Genomic DNA, 25,422 nt, shown 5'->3' on the forward strand with positions numbered 1-25,422 from the left:
ACCGGACTATTTGACTCTGCCTCCTTCAGCTCCTACTGACACAGGTCAGATTACTAAACTTTCTGACTCTGCTGTTCAGTCCTCTTTTCAAAAAATGGTAGAATCCTGCAAACAAGATTCCTCCATGCCTGGGGCAGAACTTGCTGAATTATTGTCTGTATGTCCTGTACAATATCATCAGGGCCAAGGCCAATTGGCAGGACAGCAGATAGCGGAATGGGAAGGGTTACCTTATCAAATTTTGAGGGAACTAAAAAAGGCTGTTACATTACAGAGTATGGCATCAGTGGTAATTTTACTAGAGGCTTGGTAGAAGGGATAAAAAATGGATATACTCCATTTTCCAATTCCTGAGGATTGGAAGCAAGTTTTCCAAATGATTTTGACTTCAATGCAATATGTTGTTTGGGAAAGTGAATTTATGAGACATGCTCAAGCCGCTGCTCTGGGAGGTGGGGGAGCATACACGGTGGAACAACTTTTTGGCTCAGGTCAATTTGCTACAATTCCTGCCCAAATTGGGCTTCCCCCCGGCCACTTTAACTATTGTTTCTGAATGTGCTTTTTGTGCCTTTTTAAAGGTTCCGCAGGCTGGGGAACCACGAGCAAATTTTTCCAACATTAGACAGGGGGCTAGTGAGCCCTATGCTGATTTTGTAGAGAGATTATCTAAAGCTATTCGTCAACAATTTGATTATCAGGAGGCGGCAGGGGAACTTCTTCGGCAGTTGGCCATTGAAAATGCCAATGAAGATTGTAAGCGAGCCTTGCAGCCCTTAAAAGCTACCAATCATTATACTCTGGCTGATATGTTGCGGGTTTGCCAGGATATTGGTTCTCAAACTTATAAAATGCAACTTTTGGCTGCTGCTATACAAAAAGGGCAACGTCCTGCTGGCAATTGCTTTAAATGTGGTAAACATTTTCAAAAGGACTGTCACTCAACTCCTGCAGCCTCTCAAAATCGCCCTTCTAAAAAATATCCAATTTGTAAAAAAGGATTTCATTGGGCTAATCAGTGCCGTTTTCGGTCGGGAAACTTGCCAATGGGTGTGGCACCCACCCAGAGCCAAAAGAGTGCCTTTCCCGTAGTCATGTCTCCCCCTCCAGCCTCTCTTCCGCAGCCCCAGCCACAGCAAGTAGCGCTGGGCTCGATTTAATAACTCAGGAATCTGTGGAATTTAAATTTCCCTTGGAGGTTAAATTGATTCCTTCTCAATTTAAAGGCCCTCTTCCCTCTGGTTTAGTGGGTCTTATCTTGCCTCGATCTTCCGCTCATAAAAAGGGGTGCTTTGTGGTCCCTGGTGTTATTGATTCTGATTACACTGGAACTCTTTTTATTCAAGCGTGGGTGAACCTTCCCCAAACTCTTCCTGCTCAATGTTCTATTGCTCAATTACTTTTGCTTCCCTATCAAGTCCCGTGTTCTGGCACGGCACGTGGGGATGCTGGTTTTGGTTCTACCTCTCCTTCTGTGGCTTTACTTCAATCTGTTACTTCCTTTCCTTCCCCATGACCAGATTTATGGTCATGGGGGATTTCAACCTGCCATCTGTGGGTGAGGCGTCGGAGGTGGCTCGGGAGTTCATGGCTTCCATGACAGCTATGGACCTGACCCAGTTAATTCATGGCCCTACCCACACAGGGGGAAACACGCTGGACCTGATTTTTGTCTCTGGACAGTGGTCAAGTGATCTTGAGATAGGGGACATAGTCACTGAGCCCTTGTCATGGTCGGATCATTCTCTCCTTCGCCTTGACCTTCGAACCACTATACCCCATCGCAGGGAGGTGGAGCCGGTAAAATGGTTCCACCCCAGGCGCCTGATGGAACCTGATAGGTTCCAAATGGAGCTTGGGCCATTTCCCGAGGCTCTGGCACACGCCTCGACTAGGGACCTAGTGGCCGCCTGGGATAGGGCAGCCACTGGAGCTCTGGATCGGGTCGTGCCTTTGCGGCCTCTGACCCAGCGCCAATCTCACCTAGCTCCTTGGTTCACTGAGGAGCTGAGGGAGATGAAGCGCCGGAAAAGACGCTTAGAGAGTAGTTGGAGGGCCAGTCTTTCTGAATCCGACCGGACGCTGGTAAGATCTCATATTAAGAATTACCTAGTGGCAATAAAAGCAGCAAAATGTACATATTTTGCTGCTCTTATTGCGTCATCAGATAATCACCTGGCTGCTCTGTTTAGGGTGACCTGCTCCCTGCTCCACCAGGAAGCCCGGGAGGACCCCTTGGAGGGTAGAGCTGAGGATTTTGTTCAATATCTGCATGACAAAATCACTCAGATTTGGGAAGATCTGACTCCAACTGGGTAGTTCCAGGGGGGATGACTGAGGCAGGTCTTGAGAATGTTACCTGGGGGGGGCGTGTCCATGGCTGTGGCTTAGAAGACATTGTCTTCGTCTCTCTGCGGCATATGGAAAATTGAAAGAGGATGAAAATAAAATAAACAGCATTTTTGAAGTCCGATAACAACTAGGTGCGTTATTGAAGAGTTCCTGTCTTGGTTGGATTAAGATTGATGTGGTCAGTCACCCTGAACTGCTTTTAATTGAGGTTTTCTTTTAAAGTGCTTTCCCTTCGGGGGATAAAAGCAAGCAGAGGGGGTGATGAAACGGCGAGACAATGATTTAAAGAGGTCTGAAAAACAATAAATTAGAATTTAATTGTGAGCTGGATCCGCAAAAAATGTCGGCAGGGCGAAGGGCAGCAAATTAAGTTTTATGGCTATGTTTGAATAAGATAAAAATAAGATATATGAGAGCTGCCTGAATGTTGGAGTCGACATAAACGTGGAGAACAGGAATCTTTTTTTTGGAACAGCCAAATATTTAAATGGCTTGTTTGTGGGATCATCTGAAAATCTGAAAGCAATTATCCTTTTTTTTGAAGACACTGTGAAAATTGTGGACTAAAAGTTAAAAGTTTTAAAGTAATCTAAAGCATGTTTGCTGTTTGAAGTTTGCAGCGGGCAAAATGGCGCTGAGGAGTGTAACTGATCTTGATTAACGTGACTACAGGAATTTCACTGTTTGTATTTTACACTGCCTCTGGCGCAAGAAGCAATTGTAAGCAAGCCTTCAATAACTTGGACTTTTCAACTTTTTTTAAATTTGGGACTCTTTAATGCTTTATTTGTCGTCTCTGGCTTTTTAAAGTGAAAGTAAAATAAGCCCAAGTCCTTCTGAAAAGACCCTTCTGAGTATCTGTGGTACAGAATTGATGATTAAAGATTTTCCTCTACAATAATTTAACATCTTAAATCAAGCTGATGACCCATTGATTTTGAACTGTGAATAAGGTTATAGAAATATTTGGTCAAAAATTATAGGAGTTATTAAGATGGATCCATCTAAAGATGAATCGGTGCGATCTAAGGTCAAACAGATTTCTCAAGCTAGTATTGACTCAGCTTAAATTGTGTTGGAATTAAACAAATTAAGTGATAAAATTGAAATAATGGATACAGAATTTCAAAAAATACATTTAAAAATGGATGAAGAAAAGAAGGAAAGATCCAATCAGCTGGAACAAATTGTTCAAGAAATTAATGTTAATTTTGCTAAATACACAGCAGAAGTAACAGTGATAAAAGATAATGTAGACCAACTACAAGTGCAAACAAAAAAAATTGATAAGCAAATAACTGAAATCTTTTTTAAAAATGAAAAACAGGATAGAAGAATATGTATTTTGGAAGAAGAAGTTAGGAAGTCCAACATTGTTATAAGAGGCATAGTGGAAGAAAAAGTGGACAATGTTAAACAACGTGTTTTGAAATGGCTTAATGAACTTGGATTGGATAAAAATTTTACAACTACAGATTTGATAAGTGTTTATCGAATTGGATTTAGAAGACAACGTGAAATACTAAGAAATGTTTTGGTGAGATTTGCAAGTGTTAATGATAAATTACAAGTAATGGCAAAAATTAGAGAAAATGGTGATGCTGTTGAAGCTTGAGGGAAAACAGATCCAAGTCTTTCAAGATATCTCAAGAGAGGAAAGATCATGGAGATATTATCTGAAGCCAATTACTAAAATATTAAGAGATAGAGGTATTAAGTATAATTGGAGACCACCACAGCGAATGAAATTTTTCTATAAAAATAGAATGCATATATTTACAATAGAAACGGATGTGGTCCAATACTTCCATGAGCTTGGCTTTTTGGAAAAAGAGGAAGAACAAAGTGAATTAAGATCACAATTACTCAAAATGGGTGGAATTGAAATATATACATCAACACCAGAGGAAGAAGGAGGGGCGGTCGGAGGTTTAGGTCCAAAACCAAAGAGGAAAAGAAAACCAACGAAAGATATTTCTCCATCTTTGGCGGAGGTACAGAAGAAAAGTCGAGATCTTACTGGTGAAGGAGTGGAAAGGATGATTACACTGGACTCTGAACATAAAAGGGAAGATAAGCCCGAGTGCGGGGATGAAGAACCTGTAGTTGTTCAATTGAAACCAGAATTATGCCAATGAAGAGATGACCCAGCTGATAGATGGGGTCCCCTCTCCCCCACTCTTGGAAACAAGGCGTGTCTTAATGAAGACGGTGGGAGATGAAGATTTTATGTGGTTGTGTGTTATATTAGTTTTTGTTTTATGTTGTTTGTATGTTTTATATTATTATTATTATTTTTATTATTTTTTTTATGTTATGTGTTGTCTATATATATTTGTTTGGGTTTTGGGTCACGGAAAGGAAAAAGAGGGAATAGAGAATATTACCTGGGATGAGTTTGATCCTGTGACCCCTGACGACGTGAACAGGATTCTGGGTGGACTGAACGTGACCACATGTTTATTGGACCCATGCCCCTCCTGGTTAGTGCTGGCTTCCCGGGAGGTGATGCAAGGCTGGCTCCAGGGGATTATAAATGCTTCCTTGGGTGAGGGTGACTTCCCCGCCGCCTTGAAAGAGGCTGTGGTGAGGCCTCTCCTCAAAAAGCCTTCCCTGGACCCAGCAGTGTTGGCTAATTATCGTCCAGTCTCCAACCTTCGTTTTGTTGCGAAGGTTGTTGAGATTGTGGTTGCGCGACAGCTCCCCCAGTACCTGGATGAAACGACGTATCTGGATCCGTTCCAGTCGGGCTTCAGGCCTTGGTACAGCAAGGAAATGGCATTGGTCGCATTGGTTGATGATTTCTGGAGGGCTCGGGACAGGGGTTGCTCCTCTGTCCTGGTCCTATTAGACCTCTCAGCGGCTTTTGATACCATCGACCATGGTATCATGCTGCACCGGTTGGAAGAGTTAGGGGTGGGGGGCACTGTATTACGGTGGTTCTCCTCCTTTCTCTCCGACCAGTTGCAGTCTGTGTTGGCAGGGGGGCAGAGGTCGACCCCGAGGCCCCTCATATGTGGGGTGCCACAAGGGTCGGTCCTCTCGCCCCTTTTGTTCAACATTTATATAAAGCCGCTGGGTGAGATCATCCGTGATTTCGGGGTGAAGTACCACCAGTACGTTGATGACACCCAGCTGTATATCTCCACCCTGGACCACCCCAACGATGCCCTTGAAGTGATGTCCCGGTGTCTGGAGGCCGTGCGGATCTGGGTGGGGAGGAACAGGTTCAGGCTCAACCCATCCAAGACTGAGTGGCTGGGGTTTCCGACGTCCCAATATAGTCAGTTGATGCCATTGCTCGCACAGAGTGGGCCTCCTCAGGGTGCCGGCCGCCAGACAATGTCGGCTGGCGACCCCCAGGGGGAGAGCCTTCTCTGTAGCGGTGCCCACCCTCTGGAACAACCTCCCCCCAGAGATACGTACAATAACAGACCTCCAGATTTTTCGTCGGGCCCTGAAAACCTATTTATTTCAACTAGCTGGGCTGTCTTGAGTTAAATTATAAATTGATTTTAAATTGGGTTGTTTAAATTAACGGCCAAAATATTTAATTATTTTAAACTGTTTTTAAATTTTGTATGTCCTGTTTTTTTTTTTTACTTTGGCTGTTCACCGCCCTGAGTCCTATTTGGAGAAGGGCGGTATAGAAATTGAAACAAACAAACAAACAAACAAACAAACAAACAAATAAATAAATAAATAAATTGCTGACTATTGGGTGCGAATCGCTAGCCCCCACAGAGAGGGCTCGCAATTTGGGTGTCCTCCTGGATTCACGGCTGTCTTTAGAAGAGCACTTGACGGCCGTGACCGGGAGGATTTTTCGTCAGATTCGCCTGATTCGCCAGTTGCGTCCCTTTCTGGATCGGGACTCCCTACACACAGTCACTCATGCCCTCGTCACTTCCCGCCTGGACTACTGTAACGCTCTCTACATGGGGCTCCCCTTGAGGAGCACCCAGAGGCTCCAACTGGCGCAGAGTGCGGCCGCGCGGGTGGTTATGGGAGCAACATGGCGCTCCCGTGTGACACCTTTCCTGCGCGAGCTGCACTGGCTTCCGGTGGTCTTCCGGGTGTGCTTCAAGGTTTTGGTTACCACCTTTAGAGCGCTCCATGGCTTAGGACCTGGTTATTTATGGGACCGGCTACTACCACAAGCAGCCTCCCACCGGCCGGTACGGTCTCATAGAGAGGGGCTCCTCCGGGTGCCGTCAGCTAAACAATGTCGACTGGCGGCCCCCAGGGGGAGGGCCTTCTCTGTGGGGGCACCCACTATCTGGAACGAGCTCCCTCCAGAGATACGGAGGATCCCGGATCTGCGCACTTTCCACCGTGCTCTTAAGACTCTCCTATTCCAGCAAGCCGGCCTGCCCTAATTTTCTCCCGTTTTAAAATTCTTTTAAATCGAAATTTTAATCTGTTTTAAATTATTGGGATTTTTAATTGTCTAGGGCTAAATTATTTAATCTGGTTTTAATTATGTTTTTTAACTTTTGTATCTATGTATTTTATTTTGTGCCTGTTCACCGCCCGGTGTCCTTCGGGAGTAGGGCGGTATATAAATCTAATAAAACAAAACAAACAAACAAACCTTTCACCCTTTGTTAACTCTCTATTTGAATAAGCAACCTTTTCAAGGGTTGCTTGATACTGGAGCCGATGTTACTGTTATTTCATCTTTACAGTGGCCTGTGCAATGGCCTAAGAAAGCAGTTTCTTTGCTCTGGGGTATAGGTGGTTCTACTGCTGCTTGGCAAAGCGTACAAGATATCCAATTCTCTACCATGGCTGGTAAGTCCTTTTCCCTGCAACCTTATATTTTGGATATTCATACTAATATTTGGGGTCGGGATCTTCTTTCTTTTCTAAATGCTTAATTGATTTTGGATGATGGCTCTTCCCCTTAAATGGCTCTCTACCGGCCCCGTGTGGGTGGAGCAGTGGCCCCTTTCAATGGAAAAATTATCTGCTTTACAGCAACTTATTCAGGAACAATTAGCTGCTGGTCATATTGAACCCTCTACTAGCCCCTGGAATACTCCTGTTTTTTTTTATTAAAAAGAAAAGTGGGAAATGGAGATTATTGCACAATTTGCAGAACATCAATAGGTGTATCCAGCCAATGGGTTCGTTACAATGTGGTCTTCCTAATCCTAATTTAATTCCTAATTTTTATCAATTGTTGGTTGTTGATTTAAAGGATTGTTTCTTTACTATTCCGCTTCAACCACAGGATAAAGAAAAATTTGCATTTACTGTTCCTGCATGTAATAATAGCATGCCAACTAAACAATATCATTGGCATATTTTACCTCAGGGTATGCTTAATTCTCCTACCTTATGTCAACATTTTGTTGACGATGCACTTCAGCCATTTCACAAGAAATTTCCATCTTATTTGGTTTATCATTACATGGATGATATCTTAATAGCTGCTCCTCAGTTTGATTCTACAGCCCTTCTGCAGGAATTAAAAACTATTGTTGCACAGAAGGGGTTGTTTATTGCAGATGACAAAATTCAGAAAACTGAACCTTACTTATACTTGGGTCATAGATTACTGAATGCTTCTTCCATTCCAGTATTGCCCGACTTAAAGGTACAAAAGTCTTACACTTTAGTTCAATGGCAAAAGTTGCTAGGCATTATTAACTGGGCTCAGCCTTTCTTCTGCATAACAACTGGTGATATGTTACCTCTATTCCAACCCTTAAAAGGAGCGCATTCCCCTGGTGATACAGTTCATTTGATGAATGATCAAAAAAGGTGCTTACAGCTCATCTTGGACAAAATTAAGCAACAATATTTTGACCAAATTGAGTCAGTAGACGCAGGTCTGCGGTTAGCTATTCTTCCTACTTCTCCATTACCTACTGGGTGTTTATATACCATTAAGAGCACATTAAAAATAGCTATTCATGAGTGGTTAAATTTATCTGCTACTCCACCTAGAAACATTTATCCCTACCAGTCTGCCTTAGAAAAATTGATTATAAAAGGCCGAAAGCGCGCTTTGCAACTGATTAGACAGGATTTGATAGGCATTGCCTTCGCCCGTACAAAGATTGAGCATGATCATCTTACGATGATATCTGAAAGTTATCAGATTGCCTTCTCCAGTGTGAGAAAAATAAGAATTATTCCTGTAAAAGCATAACCTGAGTTACGCCATTTTAAAATCATGTTAAGGCTTTGTTTTACCTTGTATAACCTGATTATATATTTTAGCTGACATTTAAGAATATGAGAAAGGAAGTGTGTAATTCCTGTGTTTTTTAGAGGATGTTTATCTTGCAGGAAATATGCTCTTGGGTTAACTTGTCCTCATTAATTAAAGGAAGTACACAATTGATGTTTTTGAGGGGTATTTCTGTTGGGAATTGGGGAATTTCCAGGGTGGATTATGTACTGCTTATGTTATATAAGATGTTATGTAAGATCTGAAACTGATTCCCAAGGTACTTTATTGACGTGTATTCTGATGTTCCTGAAGACTATAAAAACTCGTGTAAATTGTTTTATTTCCGTCTTTCTCTATTCCAGAGAGAAAGGCCCTTTGCAAAGTAAATAAAAACTCTGTCCCAGGATTATTTTAGTCTCTGTCTCTTTTTAAAACGATAATGGGATTTACCTGTCGACCACATCCAATTATCTTGGAGAAGTTTTATATTCATTACCAAAAGATCCTAGAATTGTGGTAACTACTACTTTAAACCTCTCTTTTTCTAATATTTTTGTACGTACACCTTTTGTTGATGCTCTGACAATTTTTACAGATGGCTCACCAAAACGAGGGGTGGTGGTCTGGCACGCTGACTCCCAATGGCATTCTAAATTCACATCAGCTCAGACTTCTGCTCAGCGGGCTGAATTAGCTGCTGTGATATTAGCCTTACAACTTTTCCCAATGCAACCCATTAATCTTGTAGTTGACACACAATATGTTTATTTAGCTATGCAGTCTTTACCATTATCTTATTGTGCATTGTCATTAGATATAAATTCGCTAGCTTTGTTTTTGTCTCTTAAGCATCATTTGGAGAATCGATAACATCCCTTATATGTGGAGCATATTCGCAGTCATACTCCTTTTAACAATGCCCTTACTGAAGGTAACCGCATTGCAGATGAATCCCTTAAGGAAATTGCTTCTTTATTTTCTGATCCTGTGACTAGTCATTCATAGTTTCATCAAAATGCAAAATCTTTGGCAAAACAGTTTCATATTCCTTTGGCGCAGGCTCGGGATATTGTACGAGCATGTCCCTCCTGCCAACAGTCAGCCATTCCATTTCCCAGTGGGGTCAACCCTAGGGGTATCTCTGCCAATCAAATTTGGCAAATGGATGTAACACAATTCTCCCCTTTCAAGCCATACGATAAACTGCATGTTATTATTGATACTCATTCTCATTTTCTTTGGGTTACTGCATCCCGTCACGAGCGGGCTCAGGATGTCACCATTCATTGTTTAGCCACTATTTCAATCATGGGCCGCCCTGTTCAAATTAAAACTGACAATGGTCCTGCATATATCAGTAAAGACTTTAGTCTTTTCTGTCAGCAATGGGAAATAACCTTAGTCCATGGCATTCCCTATAATTCTCAAGGACAAGCTATTGTGGAACGTGCCCATCGAACCTTTAAGTCCTTTTTGCAGAGACAGCTGCAGCATGAGTCTGGTCCATACCATTTGCGAAAGATTCAACATTTACTATCTGTTGCTTTGTTTACCTGGAATTATTTAACTCTTAGATTACTTTTCAGATGTTCCTGTTAATGTTCATTTTCGTGCAATAGAACCACTTACAAGACCGCTAGTAAAGTATTGCCTTGCTCCTAACCCTGAGTGGCAGGGACCTGCTCGTTTAATTACTTGGGGACGTGGTTACGAGGCAGTTGAACTCCCCCAGACTCGCCAACCTTTGTGGATCCCTGCTCGGCACATTCGACCCTATCATGGCTTGGCATCAGGGTCTGCACAACCCAATTCCCAACTTCAATCTGAATCTCAAAATGGAGGTCCATCTTCCGAAACATCAACGACCCCTGCCAATCACATGGAGGCAAGTGAAGGCCACAACATACCAAGCTCAACAGCAATTGGCTCAAGCCAACCTACCTCAGACTCCTGAAAATCTAGTTGCTGCTGTTTTTGCTATTATTACAGCTAATTTTGTCACAATTCTTTTTTGTATTCTCGTCTTCTCTTGGTTCTGTTACTGCTTTAAATGACACTCAGCCTATACAATTTAACCCTAATCTCTGGGTTCGTCATGCTCAATATATGTTTTTGGTTCACGGTACTAATGTCACCCTGTACTATGAGCCTCCTATGGCTTTTGGTCAAGTTGTTTTCATACCTGATTTAATATCTTCTTCTTCTTTTATTGTTTCACAGCTGCAAAACATTCACCATTCCTGGTTGTTTTCCAAGCCCCCAGCACAACTTAACTCAGTTCACTGGCGTTATCTTCATACTAATCAATTTACTAAAGGTTTATGTTTTTGTTGTTATGCTCACCATACTTGGCTTAACAATTGGAATGATTATGCTAAGGCTTGACGCATTTTATCGAAAGTAGGGAATTATAGCTATTGTACTGGTTATTATTGGTTATGGGGAACCTTTAATTCTTTATTGTATGGACCTAATTTAGTTCCAGAAATGTATCCTGATAATTTTCATATTTTTAACGCTTCTGATATGACTGATACTGAATCCATTTGTGCTAGCTGGCAACTAAAAGATCCTAATATGTGGTTCTTTTTTGACAAATATGCAACCAACGTACACCCTCAGAACTATCAGTGTGCTGCTATTGGCTACTTTTCCCTACCTGTGCAGATTGGTGCTCTCTCTTCTTCCTCACAACAACGCCATGCTCCATTAGGTCCTACATGTAATGATGAAGTCATCATTGATACACAACTTTCTTCTTTAAATACCTTTGGCCGTGCTGTGGCTGGAACTATTACTGGGATGATCACCTTAAGGGCTTACCCTGGAATAATAGCTCAAGAAAATAGACGTTCTATCCTGGGCTTAACATGTCACCTGGAGAAATCAATTAATGTCATTGCTGCTATTGTTCGTGATCTCCAACATGAAATTGAGGACTTGAATCAGGATGTTCTCCAGCAACGTTTTGCTATTGACTATTTGTTAGCACAACAAGGGGGTTTTTGTAAACTTGTTGGCCATCGTGGATGTGCTGTTCATTTTCATTCCTTGAATAAGACTATTGAAGATGAACTTAATGAACTTCAATCATATTTTCAGAATAATGTTCATGCTATTTTTTCTCCTTTTGACTGATTGACCAATTGGCTTCCTGATTGGTCCTGGCTCAGACAGTTATTTCTTTATGTGATTATCCTTCTCATATTGATTGCTTGTTGTTGTTTCATTCAATGTATTCCCTCATTAATTGCTATGTTTCGTCGTACCCCCCTTTCTCTGTCTCCTTCTCAAATGCGTTATATTCAAAAATCTTTGTTCCCTCAAAATTAAATAAAAAGAGAGGACATGTAGGAGTTTGCATATGTGCAGGAATTTTCCTATCTTGGAAGGCAAACCTCAGATGAGGAAGGTTACATGCACGTAGGTGCCAGGAAATGGCATTAGAAAATAAGACCCTAAATCTGTAAACAAGAGGAGCAAGAGAGGAGGAAATGGGATATGTTATACTTTAACTATAGCTAAACATTGTAAGTTCTTAAGCAAGCAGTAATGGTTAACCAAAGATTTAAGTTACCTGGAAGATTCTGTGAGCCAATGATATGCTGCCAAATACGCTGTAACAAACTGTATAATGTCACTCTGTAAAGCAATAAATTACCACATATTTCCTCAACCTTTCTGTGTGTGGTCATTTTCAACAATTAGATTGCAAAGCCACCCAAATCAAAAAATATTCTGGGCAATGTACAATATCAAAAGCAAATAAAAACAACAATTTACATAAAATTATAACAACACAAAAGATTCATATCAATTAAAATTGTACATACTACTTTGTTACTATCTGATTCAATAAATCATTAACATTTTTTCAGTGTTATACTTGTACCACAGTTCATCCGAAGACCTTAACAATTTGCTTCATACAGGACCTACAGAAAACAAGTTATTCTGAGATCTTTTTTTTTAAATTTTGATTTATATGCCGCCCTTCTCCAGAGACTCAGGACGGCTTACAATGCGTTAAACAATAGCCTTCATACTTTTGTATATTTTTACAAAGTCAGCTTATTGCCCCCACAAACTGGGTCTTCAATTTACCTACCTTAGAAAGGATGGAAGGCTGAGTCAACCTTGAGCTGGCAAGATTAGAACTTACTAATTGCAGACAGCTGGAGTTAAATTACAATGCATTAGTCTGCTGAGCTATCCAGGCTCCAATCTTCAGAAATTTTCAGATGAACTCTCTAACACTTTGAATTGGGTAGTTTTACCAAAGGACTCTACTTGAAAAGTAACACCAAACCTCTAATAGAGTTATATATGTGCAAAAATGATTTGGAACTTTTGATAAATGCTGGAGCCAAGTACATCACCCCTTAAACCCATCAAGTCATTTTTTCAGGCTTTGATACAAATGGAGAATAACAAGAGGATTTTTATTGCAGCCTAAATTTTTATTTTTAGATACTACTGTATTGCCTCAGGTTCCCATGCTGTTTATTTGCTGTTGCTCCTATAACTATAGAAGCTTTATGGAACCATTTGTGAAATGGTTGATAAAGTGATTTTTTAATATCGGAAAATATCATTTTTAAAAATAAGAGTGTTTCATTTTATCACAAGTTCATAGTTGGTTATTTTTTGGAAACTGAAATCTAATGAATATACATATATAGTAAAATATGGCTTGGGAATATTAGCAATTAATTTTATTTCTAGTTTGTGTGAAGAAATGCTTAGGAGCAGGGTCAGAGGATAGCATATGCGCACATACGTATTTTCATAAAACCAGTGGCTGGAAAACTAACGTTTATAGGTTAACATGGTGTACAAACCAAGTTGTGTTTTATAAAGTATGATTAAGCTAATACAGGTTTAGAATAATGATGATTAAGGACCACACACCAAGTTAGAAGCTCGGGCCAAATTAGCAATAGGCACACACCAATGAACTCTGAGCAAAATCGGTATCAAAGGTATGGTAGTGAATTTCTGCAATTTACAGAGTCTCTTTACATAGACATTTAGCACCACTGAGGTAGAATGGTATTAGGAAAAATTACAGTAGAGCTCTAACGAGACATCCCTAAGCAAAGATACTTCCGGTTTGGTCGTAAACTTACGGCCAACAGCACCACCCATTCGGCAGCCAGCCGAAGAAAACGTGCTCTGCCGCTATATGCCTTTCCTTACACACCGGTTGCATCAGCCAGGCCCGGGGTCCTTCTTGAGCAGTCCACCATATTGCCTGACCCAACCTCGAATTCTTTCCAAACTTCTCCCTGGACAAAGCAAGGCGGCAAGATGTAACTCTGTTCCTAGATATTTTGTAGCATCGTCTGGGAGTAAGCTGCGTGCCCCTGAAATTAGTGGGTTCTGTAGGGAAAGGTCAGGCAGACTCGGCGGTCTTCTAACTTCCTTTCAGGCAAGATGGCGGGGACCGAAGCGGGAGTGACACTGGGGCAGCCGCATCTTTCCCGGCAAGACTTGACTACTTTGGTAAGAAGGGAATTCGGAGTAAGGAAGACACGTCAGCTAAGGAGTGCAGCATTCCAATGGTTGCCCTATGCTGGTTTTTTGCCCGGTACTCGAAGGCTGGGTGATGGTCGGGAGTTCAGAAAATCTGCCTTGCCTTGCTTGTCTTCTGCTTTTTCGTTCCTCTCAAAGGGTAGTTAGAATGGGAAGGAAAGGCTTTATGACGGTGGGAAAGAAATCTCCCAAATGTTCTCACGCTTCTTCTTCCCTACATACAACAATGTTACTTCATTTAGTACGAAAGTACAAAGCCATAATGCCAGGCAGAGTGACATCTTACCCTTACAAGCTGGTTCCAGCGAAAGAAACGTGATCTCTATCGATAATTGAATTCCGACGATATATGGTTGTGTTCAGAGAGAATATTTCCCTCTCTTTCTGCTTCATTCTGTAGCGCAATCAATACAGGGTAGAACAGAGAGGAGCTGAGTTCCCATTGCATACTGTACAGTACTAGGTTATGCTTTAGTTATGTTCGGTCAGGTTTGCATAAAAAGTCACACAATACTATAAAGTTAGAATGGTAGTACATTCCCAACCCACACCTGGCCTTAAGTATACCAGTAATAGCTGCGATCTTCAATGCTACTAATGATAATTATGAAAAATTGTCAGCATGGTTTTCATTTCATTTTGGAAATATATATTTACTTAGCATTTGACAATAAATTGGGTAAGTCTTTGAGTAAGGATGCATTAACTCATTACCCATTGCAACAAACACATTTAAATTGTCGTGTACTAAAATATATTCAAAAATCTATAATTTTATGATGAAATTGAATAAAATTTGCAATGATAATTTGTTGAAATGACATAAAACTCATTCAGTTATATTTTATTTTGATTTATTAAATTTATATCCAGCCCAACTCACTGTTAGCGAGTTGCCTATAAATTTAATAAATCAGTATTTTTATAATATGGATAGCCCTCAGCTTAAGACCATTCATTCTCTTTTGAAGTTACAATGGTGTGAAAAGAAGGGATTTATGACCAGTTGTCAAAGTCTGATAATACTTTCTGATAAGCGGTTTGGGGTAATGAAAGAACAGTTTTGCAAAGCACTGTTAAAACCAAACCAGCTTCATTGTGATAGGGTTTCACATTGTAACTAGTCAGATTTTATTTGTAGATCATTGAACAAGTTGGTAGGTTTTACATAAATTGAATCTTGAACCAGATACTATAAGCTACAAACATTAGGCTTATATGCTAAATGAAACACATTATAATAAAGCATGGTGTAAGGAATGTCTCTTAATCTGTGAAATAATAAAGCATAGTTTAAGGAATTGCCTCTTAATTACTTGCAAGAGCTGTTGCCATCTTTAAAAGAGAAGCTAGCTGTCATTGGTCTTGTTGGAAAAGTAAAACAAGCTGTGGCTTTCATTGCATAGTGTGATTTTGATATTTTTTTTAGATATTTGTGGCATATAAAATTGTTTGGAATTCTTACACAGAGAGAATATGCTACCCAGTTACATTGCATGTTTGGCAGCGTGATGTATTTGTTGTTTGCAACTGTGGTTGTGATCTTATGATAAATAAGTAAACTTTTTTCACTTTTCCTCCTTGAAAAATAGGACAATGTTAATTTTACATAAGGAACTTGTTAGGATAAATATAAAGAAACACTAGCTCTTTGTTTTTTCCAAAAACTATATACTTTAATTGATTCATTTTTAAACATACATAAAATAGTGTAAAATAAAAACAATTTACAGTGTAGAAAAACAAAAGCAAAGAAAAACTTTACACAAGAAAATAATACGCAGAAGACACAAACTGTAATTAAAATTATATCCCAACTAATTTTGTAAATCTTTAAAATAAAAACTCAACATTAAAAGCTTTTTAATATTGACCAAGCCTGTTCAAAAGGGTTTCCAAAGGGAAAGATAGGTCATTTTCCTGATTAACCACATACAATTTTCTCAAAAGTTGGTAACAACTCTGAAATTCCATTCTTTATGTCTTGAATTATAGTATTTTCCCATCTTCTAAGGATATTTCTTTTGTTATTATTAGAGCACAAAATTCATCTTTGTTCTAAACATATTAAATTCCAAAAAGTTGGCATGTATTCAGTATACACATGGTATCTTTAAAAAACAATTTTCTCAATATTTCTGTCAATGTATAAATTTTTTACAATGCCAATGCAAAAGATCCATTCTGCAAGATTATAGATGTTGTCCAGTAGATATGAAAAACAATATTTTGATAAAGTAAATTCAATTTTGAATCACAGGACATCAATTTGAGGACTTTGTATTGTGCACAAGCTTTATAGCTAATTATCATGTTTATAGGATAATTATAAGATAAGATAAAATGTTTTATGACATAAACAGCATAATTTATATAACTACTTTTTAAACATTATTTCAAACCACATTTAAAAAAAAACTCATCGCGCTAAAAACAGTGGAGGGAAAAGTGGTATATTAGAATTCAATTTTATTTGGTTGCAAAATAATCTTAAACTATGTGTAGAATTCTTAGTAGAGCAAGTATCTAAAGCATGGTGGATTTGATTTAAATCAAACTGATTTAAATCACGATTTAAATCACTAGTCAGTAAGGCTTGATTTAAATCATAGTTTTCTACATAAAGACTAATTCTTGCTGATATAACTTTAATATAGAGCCTTGATGGTACAGTGGTTAATGCACCCTGTTATTAACATAGCTGCCTGCAATTTCTGCTGGTTCGAATCTCTCCAAGGCTCAAGGTTGACTCAGCCTTCCATCCTTTCTAAGGTAGGTGAAATGAGGACCCAGTTTGTGGGGGCAATAAGCTGACTTTGTATAAAAATATACAAAAGAATGAAGGCTATTGCTTAACACATTGTAAGCCGCCCTGAGTCTCCGGAGAAGGGCGGCATATAAATCAAATTAAAAAAAAAAAAAAAATATGCAAGTAGATGAAGATTTTTAGAATAACAACTTTTCATATTAGTTTTTTTATCCCCGTTTAATAGGTTAATCATTCATATTTGGACAACTTTTCTGTTGTATTTAGGAAGGAGAAAAATAATCATTACCTTAATAATAACAATTTAAATAGATTTATTCAACTGAAACAATAACATTACAGCATATGTTATTTGCTTAAACAAACATCCATGTTTGTTAACTAATTTGGCTAAACAAAATATATATATTTTAAGAAACTTAGACTGTCAGCCCAGCCTACACATGAAAAACTTAAATACTGTCCTCTGTAGCTCACTCGTCATCTTCATCTTTTTCTTTGTTCATAATCTGGAAAAAAAAAACAAGCTTTCCTGCTTTATCGGGTCCCAAACGATTTCTCAATTTAGAATGAATGAGTCCAAAGGAAGAGAATATTCTTTCAACACCTGCAGAAGAAGCTACTGCTGTTAAAAATGAAATCATTACTTGAACAGTCTCTAAATCCAAGTGCTTAAGTGACTTCCACCAGTTCACTGGTGTGACTTTCTTTAAAATATCTTCAGCAAACATATATTTCTTGAATGGTTCCCCCTTAGCTTTGAAGTTTATTATAGTTGGCATTACAGATGGATGATTGCTGGATACCCATGTCATAGCTAACTCCTCTTCCTCAGCACTTAGGTTTTGACCCTGATACTGAATATTGACAATATTTGCCAAAAAATGAACTGGAGACAGTACTTGTCCCATTCGTTTTTTTAATGCTTGTAATTTAATTCTGTCCATGTATAGTTCTGTTTTTAAGTGTTCACTCAGTTCCTTCCAAATTTCAACAGCATCAGCAATAAAACAGCTATTTTTCTGTATTTTGTTTAAAGCTTCAGAGATGGGTTTCAGGATGCTCAGCATATGTTCAACATTTCTCTTAAGCCCAATGTTGAGGATTTTGGCCATGACAGTGCCATCTATTTTATCTCGATTTTCTTGACAAACTGTCATCAGAATAGGCCAGTTCTTGATATACTGCTCAAAACAGTCCACCACAGAGTTCCATCTAACATCTTGTGGGAGCGTTAGCTTGGTTCCACCCATCCTTTTCAGAGCTGCTGCAGCAAAATGATTGGTACGGAAGTATTTAGCAATTTCAACAACATTAGTCTTTATTTCTGTAACACTTAAGTCTTTGGCTAAGAGGTGCAGCAAATGAGCACTGCAACCATATGTTATTAGCTTTGTATTCCCTTCCTGCTCTTCTAAATTTCTTCTCATCTTGGATACATTTGCAGCATTGTCTGTGACCAAACTGCGTACTAGACACTTGAATTTTTGTTCACATGTTATTATAGCTTTTACTGCCACTTCTTGTAAGTATTCTGCTGTGTGTGCATTTCCTGACGTATCAATTGTTTGTGCAAGGAAGACTTTCCCTTCTTCTATTGTTATACAAGCACATACAATAGGATCATTGCGGACATTACTCCACCCATCAATACTTAGGTTAACAATTCTACCCTCCAGAGCTGTTGCACATTGCTCCATTTCTCTGTCATACATTTTATCCAGCAGTTTCCCTGCAACATCTGCTCTGCTGGGTGGACTGTATTGTGGTCTCGGTGACTGAACCATATTAATGAAATGTGGGTTCTCAGTCAGACGGAAAGAAGAGTTCGTTGCATAAACAAACTGGGCATTTTTTTCATCAATTAACTCTTTCTAATCTGCTAGTTTTTAATCACAAACTTATCTATGGTGGTTCCAGGAGGGAAGGGTTTTTTCTTTCGTTTAGGTGATAGTGATATGTGGCTGTGGGTGTCTGATGATGATGATGCTAATGAAGCACTATCCTGGATGGATAACTCTGAAACTGTAGAACAGGAGGATGGTGATCTTGAAGGTGGATAGTTTCCAGAATCCATGAATTCCCCTAAACAAAAAAGTCAATGCTGTTATTTTATTGTTTATACAATTTCTGCTTATTGTACACAGCACTGCCCCAAAAGGAATATTTGCTTTTCTTCATAACTGTACCAAATGACAGTAACATGCAGTAATAATAAGAAATATAATTTTGCTCAAACATGACAGTTCAAGGCAGTCTTTAGAAATATGATTCAATAAAAATGTTTACCAACCTGAAGATCCTGCCTGTTCAAATGTGTTTCTTTGGTCATCTTCATCACAGCACTTCTCATGATGTTGCCTCATTCGGGCCACCAGGCCTTGCATTTCTTTCTTGCAGTGTTTGCAGTTTGTACGGATGCCTGCCTTACCGACAGGTAAAGGAACTTCATTAAAATATTGCCAAACTGGGTCTCTTTTACGGCCTGCTGCCATTATAGGTTTTTTCCTCCAAGGAAAGAATGTGATAAACCAGGTCATACACACAAAAAGATCCAAAGACTTGTCTGTCTGTGGCTGTGCAGTATTGTGCTCAGAAAGTTTCACTTTCATTTTGTACTGCTTGTCTGCTTGCCCCTTCCTCCTCACACTTAGTTTCACTTTCTTCTTGTGCAGATCTATTCCACTCCAAACAATCAGAAAAATATTGTTTCCATTCTATTCACTGAACTTCTTGAAACTTAGCACTGAAGGGGTTGATTCTGTATTCATAGGTTTGTACAACAATAGGATTAAGGTCTTTTTCTCAACTCTGTTCATGTTATAACATTTTTGCTGTGAAGAAGAGGCATGTGATCTCTGCTGAGTCAAATTCAGTTTTGAGAACTGCAAAAGTAAACCAAGCATCTGTGATAATATCTTGTAGGCAGAGAAACTGCCCAATAATTTTATAAAAACTTCTGGAAGAGCATGACATTGTGAATGGATTAATGGAATTTATTTACCAAAAAAATTAAACATATGCAGCCTTATTCTACATAATTAAAAAACTAATCTTTATTTCATGATGGAATAACCTTTGGATGGTAATATATTTTCTTCAAAAAGCATTTCATTTAAAAAAATCCAATTTAAATTAAAAAAAATCCGATTTTTTAAAAAAAATCATTTATTTTTATCCACCCTGGTCTAAAGTACAATTTTACTTGAATAGTAAAACCTGGTCTTGGGACTTCTGCTTTTTTACATGGAAACAACAAAAAATCCTTTATGCATTTTGCTCTTTAATGCTCTGGAATTCACTAATAATCTGTTCTTTGCAGGATGTTACAAAATTAACCCCTCTGTCACCAGAAGTCATCAGTAGACAAGCTACAATTAATATAGGTAAGAATATAACAAATTATAGCTAGAAGTTGCTGAGTGGTATTAATTGCGTACTATTCATTGTGCAATGCCTCAATAGGAGCTGTTAGAAAATACTATATGACTTCCAGGCGTGACATCACTGGCGACTACAGCTAAGGTGGATCGCTCCTGGTCCCTTAGCTGGATTTTACCCGCCGAGCGGCGTGAATTGGCCACTGCCCACCTCATTGGGGTGGGTATAGAAGAGGGGAAGCTCTAGCGAGCCAACCGAAGTGCAATCGGGGGTTTGCGAAGGGAAATCCCTCCTTGGGATGCCAGCGGAAGAAGAGGGCTCCAGATGGTAGCCCCGAAGCCAGGCTCGCGCCCAGTGGAAGAAGATTTGCCCACACCACAGAGATAAGTGAAGCGGAGGAACCAATGCTGGGATCGGACTGCTTGGAGAGGTATGTGTACAAGGGAAAGCCGACGAGAGGGAGCGTGGGAGGCTCCATTGAAAGCGGCAAATCGACTGACAGGCTGGAGTGATTAAGCGGCGGCAGAAGCTGTACTTGTTAAGATTGCCTTTTGAGAAGATCGGCGTGGGTGTTTTCAAGAGTGCTGTGACTGAAGTGTTTTGTGGAAAATCCTGGGACTTTCTATATTATTGAATCAGACTTAGCTGGACTTACCTGGGCTTGATAGTGAGTAAGGAGCCATTGTAACTTGCATTTTTGAGTTTCTCCGGAAGTGCTGAATAGTAAGAGCTTCGCTGGGACAAGAGGTAGGAAGAGCTGATCTAACTGAGACTGAGGCAATAGCACCACCTTGTGGTGGCTTGGAAATTTACTGTGCAAGAAAAGAGGGGAAAGTTTTTTGTTTTGTTTTTTGGCTGATTCACTTTCAGACATTGCCCTCAATTTCTGGTTCTTGGGGATTGAATTGAGTAGAAAATTGGATTTCTGGCTCTTGACTCTGAAACTACTTTGTAATCCTTTTGGATAAAGAGCCAATGCATGTAAGAGTGGGGTAGGCGGTGGAAGCTTGCCATTATGTCAACAGTGACGAAGAAGAAAGTCTTAACCCTTTCAATGGTGCCTACCCACACGGCGACATCTCCAGCACTAAGAGGATCGGCAGATGATGTAAGACTCCTGGAAAAGGGGGTCGGAGGACAGGAACTTCAAAATATGCTAGATGATACAAAACACTATTACAAAGAATCAGGAACAAACAATGAAAAAGTTTGAAGATGTGCAGGAGGAAATGGCAAGTATCAAACAGGAAATCATGCACATCCACTCAAAATATGAGGAAGTTCAAGAAATATTAGTGGCTCATGAACAAAGATTTGACCAAGTAGAAACAAAAGTGGAAAAATCAGAGAATAAAATGGACAGATGTGAAGCACGATTAATGCAAGTAAATTGAGAATTGGAAGGGGAGATGGATCGTGCTGCCTTCTATCTTAGATTTCAGAATGTGACGGAAGCAAAAGACGAGCAATGAAGATATAATCGGGGAAATGGTAGCTGGTGCGCTTGGCAGAGAGAAGGAATTGGTACAGAGTGGTATAGACGAGGTCTACCAAGTCTATACAAATTATACCAGGCGGAATAAATTACCTCGTGAAATACACGTCCAATTTAGTAAAAAATCGTTAAGAGAAGAATTATATCAGAGCACTAGGGATCAAAAGATTACTTATAAGGACTGAGAAATTGTGATATTAAAGCAGGTCCCGCGACGTGTTCGTGAGCAAAGACAGAAATACCCGTTCTTGACAGAACAATTAAGGAAATATAGGGTTCCTTATCGGTGGTTGCTCCCAGAGGGATTGATGATGACGCGGCAGGAAAAGAGAGTGAAGATTGAGAACTTTCGAGATGCACACGATTTCTATGAAAACCAGTTTAATGCAAGTGAACCCGGTAATGAAGAAGAACTGGAACAAAAGAATTGCGAGAACCAGAAGAGTCACAGAACGGAAAAGAGCGGGAAACTGAAAGAGACAACGAAAGGAGGAAAGAGTGATATAAGTGAAGATGAAATCCCAGGAACCCGACAAGAAACAAGACAAACAACAAAAGCGAAAGCCACAGCGAAGTGTGGAAATTTGATTTCGATTAATATTAATGGACTAAATGCTCCAATAAAACGAAATAGGATCTTTTCAAAATTACAAAAATTAAAAACTGGTATAATATGTCTCCAGGAGGTCCACATTAGGAAGAAACACATGGATATATTAAGATGTTCACGATTGGGTGAGTTATACGTATCTCTGGCGAACCAAAAGAAGCGGGGTGTGACAATTTATGTTCAAACTTATATAGAATCTAAAAAAATATACTCAGATGAAGAGGGAAGATTGTTAATGGTCGAAGTAACAATGTATGGTAGACGTATCTTGCTGGTGGGTATTTACGCCCCTAATAGTAATCAAAGGAAGTTCTATAAAAGAGTATATAAAAAATTGGTAGAATTAGAATATGAACACATTTGTATTATGGGGGATTTTAATGCTATAATGGATAGAGAGAAGGATTATAAATCTGAAAAAGTGGGGGGGGGAGTGAAAAAGAAAGGTAGGAAGACGTTGCCGGCAATTTGGAACCAATTAAGGGAAGAATTTGGACTACAGGATATGTGGCGGAACTTTTATCCGACAAGGGAACAGTTTAACTTTTTCTCTCCCAGGCATAAATCATGGTCCCGCATTGATATGATATGGATGTCGTTGGAATTAGGAGAAATGGTACGGGAGGTTGAAATTTTAGGGAATGATTGGGCAGATCACAACCCTTTAATGCTTGCCTGGAAAGGAGAGCGCAGCAGAGGACGATGGATGATGAGGGCAGAATTGGGCAAGGATAAGGATTTTGTGGAGTTGTTAAAACAGGAGCTGGCTCTTTTCTTCCAGGAAAATAGACGAGAGGATACATCTTTACAAATAATATGGGACACGGCTAAGGCAGTGGTGAGAGGGGTCGTGATTAAATATATGGCCAAAAAATGGAAGGAAGATAAGCAGGAAAGACTAGAGTGGGCAGACAAGTTGGAGAAATGGAAATGAGATTACAAAAGGAACCAACAGATAAGATAGTGAAAGAAGCAAGAGGATTGGCGAGGCACCATATGAATTTATTGGACCAAGCTGAGTTAGTGCAAAAAATCCGGAGAGCAAAGCAAAAATATTTTGAATATGCCAATAAAGCGGGAAGATGGTTGTCAAGCAGATTGAAAAAGAAACTAGAAAGCAGAAAGATTAAATGGTTAAGGGATAAATCGGGTCATTTAGTGGCCAGTACTGGGGGGGGGGGAAAGAAGTGGCGTATGAATTTTTTCAGGAGTTATATCAAAGAGAAGACACTAGTCGAAAGCAATTCAGTTTCCTAGAGAATTTGCCAAGGGTACCAGATCAGATGATATGCTAAACAGAAATATCTCAGAGGGGAAAATAGAGGAAAGTCTGAAAAAACAGAAGAGTGGTAAAACCCCTGGAACAGATGGACTGCCTGTAGAGGTGTATAATGTAATTTGGGAAGTGATCGGGACCCACTTGCGTGATGTCTTTAACTAAGTGTTGAATGATGGACGAATACCAAAGTCTTGGGAAGAGACGGATATCTCTCTCCTTCCTAAGGAAGGGGCCAATACGACCTATATTAAGAATTATAGACCAATAGCCTTGCTCATGCTGATTATAAATTGTTTGCATCCATCCTAGACTACAAGTTTTTTAAAATCAGTTCGTACATAGAGACCAGAATGGTTTCTTACCGCATAGATTGTTGAGAGATAATCTGAGAGTGCTATTAAATGCTCTTAAGTATTATGAACACCATTCGGACAAACAGATGGCACTTCTCTTTTTAGATGTTTATAAAGCATTTGACAGCATGAGTTGGGAATTTATGTTATCCCAGCTTCGTAAAATGGAATTTGGCGAAAAGTTTACACAGGCGATACAAACAATTTACTCTTCCCAGGTGGCATGGGTTTTAATTAATGGGGAAAAAACAAAGGAGGTTATAATCAGTAGGGGTACGAGACAAGGTTGCCCGCTTTCCCCGCTTTTATTTATTCTGACACTGGAACCTCTCCTCAGGAAAATTAGGAATAACCCAGCAATTAAAGGACTTAAAGTACGAAGGCAGGAATTTAAAATACAGGCATTCGCGGACGACCTTGTCTTCATTGTAGAAGACCCTCTATAGTTGGGCCCAGAGTTGATAGAGATGATAGAAGATATGGTAGAGAGGCTGGGTTAAAAATGAATAAGGATAAAACCAAGATATTGGTAAAAAATATTCCAAAAATGCAGAAGGATATATTAGAATCTAGATTGGATATTCAAATTGTAAATAAAATTAAATATCTAGGAATTTGGCTAACAGCCAGGTGCTCTACAATTAAGGAAGATAATTTTGTTAAATTATATGATCAGACTGTAAGAGACCTGGAGAATTGGAAAAATTTACAATTGTCTTTGATGGGACGGATAGCAGCAATTAAGACACATATTTTGCCTAAATGGCTATTTTTATCTCAATCAGCTCCGGCGAGGCTAGATAAAAGGTTTTTTAAAGGTCTGGATCGAGTCGTGCTGAAATTTATTTGGCAGGGGAAAAGGCCTAGGGTAAAGCTCAAAATGCTACAAGAACATAGAAGGGGGGGGGCTTCGGCCTCTCCTGCTGGGAACTATATTATCGAGCTTCACTGCTGGCCTAGATGAAGGATTGGGTGTTATTGAAGAGGAGGTCTTTATTAGATTTAGAAGGGCACGGCCTATAACATGGCTGGAATGCACTGTTAGGCAGAGAGAAAGCGCAATAGTATTTAAAGTATAAAAGTATTTTAAGAGATATTACCTAAGGCGAATATTACTGGAAACCTGGAATATATTTAGAGGAAAATTCTATACTAAGATTCTAACCTGGTTCTCATAGAAGCGACGACATACCCAACAGCTCTTAAACAGGATAAAATTTTTAGATATAAAGATCTTGTGGATGCTCAAGGGATATTAAGAGCTAGGGAAGATTTGGCTGACAAAGGAATCAGGCTAGATTGGTGGATCTACGCTACAGTTCAATCTCGTTACAGGAGAGAGAGATAATTATGGGATATATGTGATGGAACAGAGTTTTGATAAAATATTATTGGGAGAGGACCATAAATACATAACCAAAATATATGCACAATTGCTTGAGCAAATAATAGGAGAGGAGGTTGTA

The 25,422-nt window shown here is 39.4% G+C and overlaps 1 protein-coding gene across 1 annotated transcript in view; it reads left to right on the top strand.

Annotated features, from left to right (window-relative positions):
* The first annotated feature begins 13,891 nt into the window (after window positions 1–13,891).
* Window positions 13,892–25,422, top strand: part of EIF2S3 (eukaryotic translation initiation factor 2 subunit gamma) — a 40,808-nt gene continuing 29,277 nt past the window's right edge. Inside the window, exons 1-2 of the mRNA XM_070944096.1 lie at window positions 13,892–14,041; window positions 20,161–20,224. Coding sequence (XP_070800197.1) covers window positions 13,973–14,041; window positions 20,161–20,224 — 133 coding nt within the window. The 5' untranslated portion in view covers window positions 13,892–13,972. The remainder of the gene's footprint in view (window positions 14,042–20,160; window positions 20,225–25,422) is intronic.

This window comes from Pituophis catenifer, unplaced genomic scaffold, assembly GCF_029215685.1.
Source record: "Pituophis catenifer annectens isolate HBS135680 unplaced genomic scaffold, rPitCat1.0.hap2 SCAF_4, whole genome shotgun sequence".
Lineage (NCBI taxonomy): Eukaryota > Metazoa > Chordata > Lepidosauria > Squamata > Colubridae > Pituophis > Pituophis catenifer.